Source organism: Mobula hypostoma, chromosome 7 (genome assembly GCF_963921235.1).
Source record: "Mobula hypostoma chromosome 7, sMobHyp1.1, whole genome shotgun sequence".
In the NCBI taxonomy this organism is placed as follows: Eukaryota; Metazoa; Chordata; class Chondrichthyes; order Myliobatiformes; family Myliobatidae; genus Mobula; species Mobula hypostoma.
This window is the reverse complement of record NC_086103.1, coordinates 159097093-159108060: the sequence shown is the minus strand read 5'-3', so window position 1 is coordinate 159108060 and position 10968 is coordinate 159097093. Positions and strand designations below refer to the sequence as shown.

At 41.4% G+C, this 10968-nt stretch overlaps 1 protein-coding gene across 2 annotated transcripts in view; it reads right to left on the bottom strand.

Moving 5' to 3' along the window:
- Positions 1 to 2828: 2828 nt before the first annotated feature.
- The window catches only part of LOC134349062 (anosmin-1), a 208571-nt gene continuing 200431 nt past the window's right edge, over positions 2829 to 10968 (bottom strand). The window contains exons 12-14 of one of the 2 annotated variants that reach the window (XM_063052918.1): positions 9259 to 9479; positions 4069 to 4210; positions 2829 to 3765 (exon numbers count right to left, since the gene is read on the bottom strand). In XM_063052918.1, coding sequence (XP_062908988.1) covers positions 3713 to 3765; positions 4069 to 4210; positions 9259 to 9479 — 416 coding nt within the window. In that variant the 3' untranslated portion in view covers positions 2829 to 3712. The other variant, XM_063052917.1, reaches the window with a different exon arrangement.

The window sequence follows — 10968 nt, the reverse complement described above, 5'->3', positions numbered from 1 at the left end:
ATAAAGTAGTAAACTACCAATACTACCACAATACACTGTACTATAAAACTGTGTATTAGTTCCTAACAGTTACTGACACAGCATATGCTGCTGTGTATGGGGTGTTCAGGGAGGGGGTAACACCTCTGGTGAAGGGGCTTTTTGTATCCAGTCTGGGGCAGCTCATTCACCTTTGGCCCCACCGGTCTCTCAGCTCTCACCTGTGTCTCCAAGTAGCTGTTTGCATATGACAGTGGCCGTGCCCTGGTATACCACTTTGACAGGTGGGCTAAGCCAGGTGAGGGTAGACAGAGGGCCTCATACCCTGGTGAAATCAGGACACGTCTGTCCTTGTATGTGAAGTCAGCTCTGGGGGACCGGGCAGATGTGATCAATAGTGAGATCCAACTGTCAAGATGGTGGTACCCCAACGTTTTGTGAAAAGCGAAGGGCATGATAATTCATGGTTATCCACTGCAACCAAGGAAAACCCCAGTTTGTGATGATTGCTTGTACCACTAGACGCAGACTTTCAAGGTGAAGAGCATGGAACTGTCCCAGTGCAGTGGCTTTTCCACTTTAAAAACTCCTGCACAGGATTCATTGTCGTCGTTGGATTCCACAGACAACCAACACATGGACGTGTTCTTTTGATTGACTGTAAATGAATAAAATTAGTGCAGGCACCTAGTGCAGATAATACACTGCCTTCTACAATACTTCTGACAACTACATCCTCCAAATCTTCACTTTCCTTGTACATTCAAGTTGTTTGGCAATACCTTCAAATTCTTCATAGTTCCTAACTTGTTTAAGTAGTGAAATAGTTTTATTTTCACTCCTGGCCACTTCTGCCATCTCCAAGCCTCAATGTTTGAAACCACAGTGAGCAAAACAATTCTAAATTGTTTTACTGCTTATTTCTCGCCAACTATCAGTGAAAAAATTATTGCTTTTTGAACACAAACTCACACAATTGACACTAAGAACTGTTCACTCTAAGCACAGTGTAGTGTCTAATGGCCACACAAGTTCACACGACTGATGCTAGTCAGAAACTGTCAGGCAAGTGCAACATTCTCCTGTCCCAAATAAATGAAGGGAATCCCAGCTATTTTCTCAATTAGTTTTTGTACATTAGGCATTGAACCAAATAAATGGCTGCCCCAATTAACTGATGGACTAATTAATCAGAATCCACTCTATTCTACTTCTCTTTTTACATTAAAAAAATCTATTCACCATTCTTCTAAAAGAGTGGGAAAGAACTAAAATGTTACGACATATATGTGGGAAAATTTCAAACAGAACAGTAGCATAATCATCGCTAAGGAGAACTACTCAACTGTTCACTTAAAGTGCTCGACATTCTGCAAAACTCATCAGAAATATTGAGTGTTGAGTTAGCTAAGATTAGGCAGTGAGACTGACCTGCTAGATCTTAGAGTGAAGGAAGTAAAACTAATTCAATATCCAATGACTTTTGAAAGAAGGTTTATACGTGTGGACATTAGGTGTGGACAGCATTAAACTCTTTGTTGAATATTTTAATTATGCTCTGAACTTGAGTTCAGACCTTGTGGGCCTGAGAGCAATTGTTATAATCATCCCTCCACATGATCAGAAGAGCTGATGAAAAGTCATCAAGTAAAATCTCAACTCTGTTTCCCTCTTGATGGATGTTACTTTGTCTGCTGAGTGTTTCCAGCATTTTGTGCATCTATTTTAAGTAATAATTGATACCTTGTGTGCTTAGATGAACTGAGGGCTCTCTTCCCGTTAACCAATGCTTGCAGAATTCATGAAGTCATCACAGCACAGATTAAATAAACTGGCCATAGCCATGCTGCACTTAAAAAGACCAAATCCTGGATACAAAGAACTGTGCCTCCAGATATCCCAGTCGAAGCTGTCCAGAGGAGGGGGTGTGTTGTTTTTAATGACTTAGAAGAGTGTTTGTTACTGGAAAAGTCAGTACTTATTCTTCATCATTGTTAGATCGTAAATGTGTTGCTAGATAACTTCAACAGGCAGTTAAAAGGCGAACACAATGCTGTGCTACTGAAACCACAAAACCAAGAGCGCCACTGTAGTGTAACGGTTAGTGCGATGCTATTACAGCTCAAGGTGTTCAGAGTTCAGAGTTCAATTCTGGCGCCGCCTGTGAGGGGTTTTTACGTTCTCCCTGTGACCCCCAGGGATTTCTCTGGGTACTCTGGTTTCCTCCCACAGTCCAACAGGAGTAATAACCGGTCATTGTAAGTTGTCTTGATTAGGCTAATGTTAAAGAGGTACGTTGTTGGGTGCTGCGGCTTTTTGGATGGAAGAGCCTGTTCCATGCCGCGTCTCTAAATAAATTTTTAAAAATACAACTGAGAAGATCAAGCAGGAGAGTCATATTTCCCTCTGTGGAAATCAACTATGTGGTTTCCTGGTCACTCCTTTTGCTGTGTAAAACTACAGATTATCTCATTCACTGCGTTTAAATTCCCTTGAGTTATAATGGGTCTTGAAACTAGACATTTTATTTAGAGATATAGCATAGTAACAGGCCCTTCTGACCCAAGAGCCCAGAATTCTGGTTCACCGGTCCAGGCTTCTGGATTAGTCCAATCATTTAACTACTACGCTACCACTCATCATCTCAGATTCATCTACCTCCTCTAAAGCCCAGCCAAAGCTCTGTTCCATCCTCTCGTTAACAGACACAGTAACCTTGCCAAGAAGCTCAAAACACATCTGTAAGATATTAATGTACAAAGGATTTTGAATGGAATTATAATTGAATTAATCTGATATATAAGTACATGTTGGAAAGTTTAAAAAGAATTCCATCTGCAGACATTTTCTCCATGTACATGTTTAGGGGAGCTCTTTAATACGTCAACAATATGTACAAAGTCTAACAGGAAAATATCGGGTAATGTAACTTACAACAAACTCTATTTACAAATTCCATTTTTACAAAATGTCTTTACAAGAGGTTTGTTATCCCAAATATGACAAAGCTGCACAAAACAGACCAAACAAAATGGTGTATACAGTAATAAATATTGATCTAAAAATGACTGCAATGTGGAAAGTGATTTCTACAGCCAATTTACCAATGGACAAAACAGTACCAATATTTCCATACTACATTATCATTCCAATATTAAAAAGTAAATAATTTGTACATATAGACTTTGTTAATTATTTTGTAAACTGCATCATGTTAATATATTCAGTGGAGGTAACATAGACATACAGATCATGCCTATATGCGACACTGACAGGTCTACCATGCAACCGTACTTTGCCAACATCTGATAAGGTTCATTTACATTATAATTTAATAACTTTATTACATGCAATAGATTAATAAACTGACACAATTCTCACTCCCAGTTAAAATATGCAGGTTTCAGACATATTTTCCTGGCAGTCTGCCGAGTACAGGTATCCACAGGAAAAAAATGTAAATATCGCATTATATCAGGATCAGCACATTCAACAAAACAGGTTAATAAATAGCACAATTTCAAAGCCATCCTCCAAAGACACAATACAGGGATGATATCATTGAAGTATATAACTTTTTATGGCACTGGTTTGATAATCAAATTTTAAAAGATGTGTTGGAGGGAGACATTCTTCTGTTCTTTTCTCTATTCAGACAGGGAGATGAGTCTTTTTTTTAATTGTTTCACATCAATAGTCCTTAAACAACCTCCATAATGTAATTATAATTGTTTCAGTGTTTTACTGATACTGGCTTCTGTTGATGATGATGTCTCAGCCTGGAGCCTAAAGTAAAGCAGATAAGAGATGGGCATGCATAAACAACCATGGTACAGAAAGGGTTTCAAAGCCACTTTAACACTTCACCAGTGACAGGGTTCAAGGTCAATAAGGAAGACATCAGAAACAAAGTGGTCGGACAGCAATAAGCACGAAGTAATTTAACAATAAATATTATTGTTATTAAGGTCAATCCTGCATCTTACAATTTAAGCATTAGTTTCCTTTTGTGTTCCAAGTTTAGACCAGATTGAAATACGCGGCGTGGAACTGTACTACAGCTAGGGTGGCGGAGATACTGAAGCTTACTGTGCGGAAGTGACGAAGATAAGCTAGGTGTCTGAAATGCTTTGACAGCTGCTGGTCCCTCTCCAGCTGTAGTCAATAGTTGAACTTCCAGCCTATAACAGGTTGATGGCCTCAGATTGGGCACAATCAGTGAATGGTGGTCCTGAGGAAGAAAAACACAGTATTATCAAAATCAGGATCCGTATTTAATTTTTTTTTCATTTGAGAAATCTGAGCATTGCTGACCAGGCCAACAGTGATTTTCCATCCAAAGTGCTTTTGAACTGAATGTGTTGCTTCACAAACGTGACAAAATCTGCAGCTGCTGGAAATCCAAAGCAACACACACAAAATGCTGGAGGAATTCAGCAGGCTAGGCAGCATCTATGTAAAAGAATAAACAGTCAATGTTTCAGGCTGAGACCCTTCATCAGTTTGTGTGTGTTGCTTTGAAAGCGTTGCTTGGCCATTTCAAAGAATAGTTAAGTGTTATATACTCTGGAGTTGAGGTCATCATGTGGCCAGACTGAATAAACACAAACTACAGATTTCCCAAAAGGGCATTTTTGATCCAGGTAGACCCTTTTTTCAGCCCAGTCACCATTAGTGAGAGCTTTTAATTCAGCATTAATTTCATTCACTGAATATGAATTGACCTGTGGGGATCTGAATTCATAGCTCTGGAGCAGAAGCTCACTTCTCTTCTAGAACTATTATATAAAGTCAAAGTTCTCCTATTCCCAAGGTAGAAGCTGGTCTCCTTTAAAGGTAGTGACAGATTGACAGTGTGGATTAACTAAAAATTCACATGATCACCAGTTTTACAATAAAAGATGGCAGATGTCCTGAGCAAAGCCCTCATGCTCAGACAGTTCTCTCTGTCGCACTCAAGGCCATATTGACTTTCGACACCCACAGGATCTTTCCAAGTTGCAACAAGTCTCTCGCTGCATTCCCCAATTGACTGCTGTCAGCTGCATCAGGCCTAGGCACAGTGTTCCCAAAGAACTGACCTTATTTACTTTAAATTTCAGTGGGGAACTGGTGGTACCATGGGTCCTGGGATTTTCAGGGATTACTGGTTTGCCATGACTGCATCCATGCATCCAGAAGTGCAGGATAATGCAGCGATTAACATAATGCTTTGCATCGTCAGCAACCCTGCGTCAGTTCCTGCCGCTGTCTGTAAGGAGCTTGCATGTTTTCCTCATGACCGCATGAGTTTCCTTCAGACGCTCCAGTTACCTCGCACATTCCAAAAAAATACGGGTTAGTAGGTTAAATGGTCACATGGGTGTAATTGGGAGGCATTGGCTTGTTGGGTGAGAGAGGCTTGCAACCAGGCAGTATCTCGAAATAAGTAAATAAGATAAATAAAGAGACCCCACTAATAATCCAGATCTATATATGACAGGAAACAACAGGAATTCTGCAGATGCTGGAAATTCAAGCAACACACATCAAAGTTGCTGGTGAACGCAGCAGGCCAGGCAGCATCTGTAGGAAGAGGTGCAGTCGACGTTTCAGGCCGAGACCCTTCGTCCTGAAAACAAATGTGGTGCCTCAATCATGAGGTGTTTTGACTGCATTAGGAAAGCGGGAAAGTCTTGCAGGTACTCAAAGCACATCCACCGATGTTGTCGACTGCATGCCACATGACCTCGCCAATCAAAGCAGCAACCAGTGCCACCGGAATGAGGAGAGAGAAACCCAGTGCGTAGGGGTCATATCGCAGAGCATGCAGAAGTTCCGGAACAAGAACAACAGCAGAGTAAGGTGGTCTCCTCAGCTTAGCATCCACAGCTTTGTCTCTCAGGTAAATGGAGGAGGCAGGTAATGGATATAGTAGAGGGAAAATGCTGCACTAGGACCGTGATACCCAATACAAACATAATGATCTTCTCTACACTACAATATTCAACAGCAGCAGAATACACTAATAATCAGCTGGGGATCCCAGGAAATGTATAAAATCTCTTCACATCATGATTTGCAAGTCCATCTCTCTGCTATATTACACACACCTGAATGACTCCATTATCTTATAATGTAAGTGCTTGTTGGCCCGCTGGTGGTGTAATGGCATCAGCACTGGACTTTGAAGCAAGTGGTCCTGAATTTGAATCCAGCCAGCCTGTTGAACACTTTCCATCCATGCTGGGTTGAGCGTCAAGCTAGCAACTTGGCCTCTTAAAAAACAGTGAAATGCTATAGAAATGATGAAAATGTCACCCAATGAGCCACAAGGATCAACTTCAAGTGAGTTGTTAACAAATCCCTCTTTTTTAAATGAGTGTCACCTTGCTCAAACAATGGAAACACAAGATTCTGCAGATTCTGGAAATCCAGAACAACACACACAAAATACTGGGGGGAGCTCACCAGGTCACGTAGCATCAATGGTGAGGAATAAACAGCTGACATTTTAGGCCAAGCTTGGACTTGAAAGGAAAGCGGGCAGAAGCCAGAATAAGAAAGTGAGGTAAGTACAAGCTGGCAGGTGATAGGTGAAACCAGGTGAGGGGCAAGGTAGGTGGGCAGGGGAGGAAGAGGAGATGAAGTGCCAAGCCGGGAGGTGGAGGAGTAAAGAGCTAAGGAAGAAGGAATCTGATAGGAGAGGACAGTGGACCAAAGAAGGAAAGGAGGAGGGGCACCAGAAGAAGGTGATGGGAAGGTGAGGAAAAGAAAAGGGGTAATAGGGGAGCTAGAATATGGAATGGAAAAAAAGATGGGGAGAATGTTTGGAAGATAGGTCAGAATGGGATTGGGAGGTAGAATTAAAATGGAAACATAGAAGCCTGCATATTCTAAGCATGGAGATCTTGAGCCCTCGGGACTGCTGTTGGTTAGTATTGTAGCCAAAACAGCAAAGAATAAACATATGTTGATCATTCACTGGAGAGGGAGATGCATTGAGGTACTATCATTTTAAGCCAATAAAACTCAAATCACTCAACAATAAGGAATCCTTGTGAGATTTCAGTTGGGGTTCATTTTCAGCCATGCTGCACATCTGATAATGCATCAGAGATTAAAACATCATATTTCTCTCAGTTTGCATTGGGATCAGATCAATGTGGTATCACACTTTCCTTATTGTTCTTGTGATCAGCTTATCGTTTTACTACCTCACTTCGGAGACCCTTTTCCAGAGGTGGAAATAACGAATTTCTTAGTGGCAAAACAAATAGGGGATGAAATTGTGAAATAGTTCTCAACATCGCATTATTGGTCAGAAGCAGTCATTGCCAGAATAACGCGGCAACTTTGGCATAAATCCAATATTTCACAATCCCATGACAACCATTCACATTTTAGAGGGGAAATTTATGCTCAGTTGTGATAAGGTTTCAGTTTAAGCATATTTGTAACTTTTACAGTAGAGAATCACTGATGCCAGCAGCTGCCACATCAGCTGTGTGACTTGTCTCTGCAGGTGTACAAGTTCTACCTAAAATGAGACTACATTGAATCTATGATAATATATTGAAAATATTTCATTATAAAAATGCATTTAATGTCATGATCTTCCATTAAGGTACAGTTTTAGAATCCAGTAGAAGAGTCTCTATGCTCTGGATGTATATTGACACTTGCTGGCTGCAATCTTGTGCAACATTTTACTTCTGGATCTGCACAGATGGCTTGATGGCCACAACAGATATTTCCCCTAAATAGGCTAGTTTCCCTTAGATGGCCCGGCCAAATGAAGGAGCAGTCTGAGATGACATGCAGTATTACTTTGTTCCTGGAGAACTGCAAGCTATTTATGTTCCAAGGGAAGCAGTAGCCTGCTTTCGAATGGCACCTGCCTGCTCAATGAGGGCATTGGGTTGCTGCCTGGTGTAATTGTCCTGAGGAAACTTTGGTTGCCACCACAGGGCAGGGTTAAGAGCTTTAGCTGGATCAAAGTGAGACCTTGGAGAATCAAAAAAGACTTCTCATGACATTTGTGTGTCTTCACAGTAGCTGTCACCTGCACCAAGTTCAAGTTTAATTGTCATTCAACCATACGTGAAGATCCATGAGTACAGCCAAATGTTCCTCTGGGACCAAGGTGTGAAACACAATGCCAACAGTCACACCAGCACAAGGCAAATCCAGCACATAAGTTAACAGTAAACATACAGTCACAGACAAAAACATAATGTAGCCCAAATCCCTGAGTCCATGGATGTTGTGAAGAAGAACAAGGCCGCAGCAGTCTGTGTACAAACATAATCCAGCTTGTCCTCCACCAAACAAAAACTGGAAGGCAGCACTGATGCCAATATGAATGCCACACCACACCAGCTCTGGCATCACCTCTCCTGGATGGCTGCAACAGGCAACACTGCAGCATGAGGCCTAGTCTCATTAAATGTAGGCCTAGTACAATTGCCATGCAGCTCTCCCGCCATCAATCCAGCCAATAAACCAGTGAAGTGGTTGCAACATTCCACATTACCAATATCCAACAGGATCTTGTGATCGTAAGAAACACAACTAAGACAATCACTTGCTCTCAGACCGCACACTGACTTCGAAGCCTTACTGCAGAAGGCAGCAGCACGGTCCAGCTCTCTTGCTCCTCCACCAACAAGCAACTCACTGGCAGGGTAGACCTGCCCTACTCAAAGTTCTTAACATCCAACAGTATCTCGCAATCATAAAAAAGATGTTTAAGAAAAGACACTAACGACTTTGGTCGGCTCCTTAGTGGCAGCTGCGTCCAAGCATGTCACCATCTTACCAGAAGTTCAGTGGGCTCTGTGCAGAGGCATTGCCACTGAATTGTTCCAAAGCCTTTACAACCTCCAGGTTATGGTCTCCAGGCTCTGCTCATCTTCCTGCTAGAGCACGAAGACGGACTCCTTCATGCTCCTTATCATTTACTGCAGTTAGTCAGGAAAGCCGGATTATATACCCACAGTTTCTATGAAAGCATCCCAGCTGTGGTCCATATCTGAATTCTCAAGAGCAGTATAGTTCTAAGGACCTTCCCTCTGCACCATGTTCTTTACATTTAATGCCAGACTATAGCATGCTTTTGCCTGGTATGTATGTGTCCCCGAACCCAACCTGCTCACCTCCCTCACAAGTACATCACACACCCACACACACAAAGTCATAGAAACATAGCACAAGCCCTAAATGCTAACCAGTATTAAGATGGCCCAGCTCCATGTTTAGAACATACATGAGTGAACATAATTGCAATCACTGACTTACCGGTGGCAATATCTGAGACTGGGAAATAATGCTGTTCGGCAAGCTGTTATGACGACTTTCTGTAGTCACTTCTGCCCAGGTAACCTGAAATCCTGTTACAGGCTGATGAAGCTGTATTTTAGATATCCTCCAGTGGAAGTGACCTGTAATGTTTCCTGCATGAATTATGAACGATGCTGACAGATTCTCAGGTTTGACAAGTACTTTGGGAATGGTTGTCACTGCAAAAGAGGAACATAGTTCACAAAATGTCAAACTTGAGTGCTCATATCTCTAACAGTTCTTTTCCAAATTATGTCTATGTCACTTATGGTAATATATCTGATGGCTGACACTTTTCTGTAAACTCTGATAAATCCTAATTGGGATTCTTATATTACAATTCAGGCACAGTAAGACAGTACTGATATTTTGCTAGTGTAAAGAACAATCCATAATTGTATTACATCTGGGATGTAAAACAAAGAAGAAAAGAAAGAGTGAAGGCACCTAAACAAATAATCTATGGTTTAGCAGAACTTATTTCTGAAAGATAACCCAATATACACAGACATCCCACCTCTCGCGGAAGTTCCGGGAGTCTCTCGCATATTAATAGTGGCTCCGTGATGCCCGCAAATTATATACAATATCATGGAAATCAATTTTTTGAGAGCAAGCGAGAGAAAGCAAGAGCAACCACGAGAGAGAGCACGCACGCGCGAGAGAGCCAGCACAAGCGAGCGAGTGAGAAAGCAAGCAAGAGCGCAAGTGAGAGCGAAAGCAAGAGCACGCGAGCGAAAGCAAATGAGAGCAAGAAAGCAAGCGAGAGAGAGCGAGAGCGCTTGAGAGCGCATGAGCGACCACGAGAGAGAGAGAGCACGCGCCATGGCAGAGTGTTCCAAAAAATATATAAAAATTATGTCACCCCTGACTACACTAAAGTGTACCCCTACCTAACAGGGGTCAAAATAATGACAGTGTTACTCACTGCACTGTTTGCAACAGTGACTTTTCTATTGCCCATGGTGGGTTAAGACTGTACAAGACATGTTGAGGTGAGTTTAACAGGTGTCATTCATTCACTAGCATAGCTAACATTATTTAAACTAGCTGGCCAGCTGCTAAGGAGCTACTCTATTGCACACATCCCACCTCTCCCAGAAGTCTCCCGCAAATTGATGGTGCTACCTCCTGAAATGAGTTTTTGCAGGGTGGGGTGTCTGTATATAGGAAACAGAGCATTGTGTGTGTGTTGTGTGCTACTTAATATTACCCACAATTAGGGTTGGCAGATATCCATATTGACCAAACAGTCCATTTTAGAACAAGTTCTCCAATTGTTATTGTATGTTTTTCCTGGATCATTTTCATTGGAGAAATATGTAAATTGGACAATGTTGAATTGTTTCTGGAGCTACAAATTAACTAGGATTTGAAATGAAGAATATTGCCATCAATATTAAAAGATCCTCTGGCTAATAATATTGCATCGAAAACTGAAACCTAATCATAAAGTTGGCAAACAACCAGGAGCTAACAAAACCTACGACAATGAAAGAGTCTGTGTTTAGTATAAATTCATACACTGTACTAAAAAGAGAATTCAACACCCAGCTTTAATAATAGACGTGGAGCTTAATAATAGAGTAAATACGTTAAGTATCAGCTCATATCCAGTTCTAGTTACCATGATGTAAGAAGGTTGTCAAGGCCTTGAATAAAATGCAG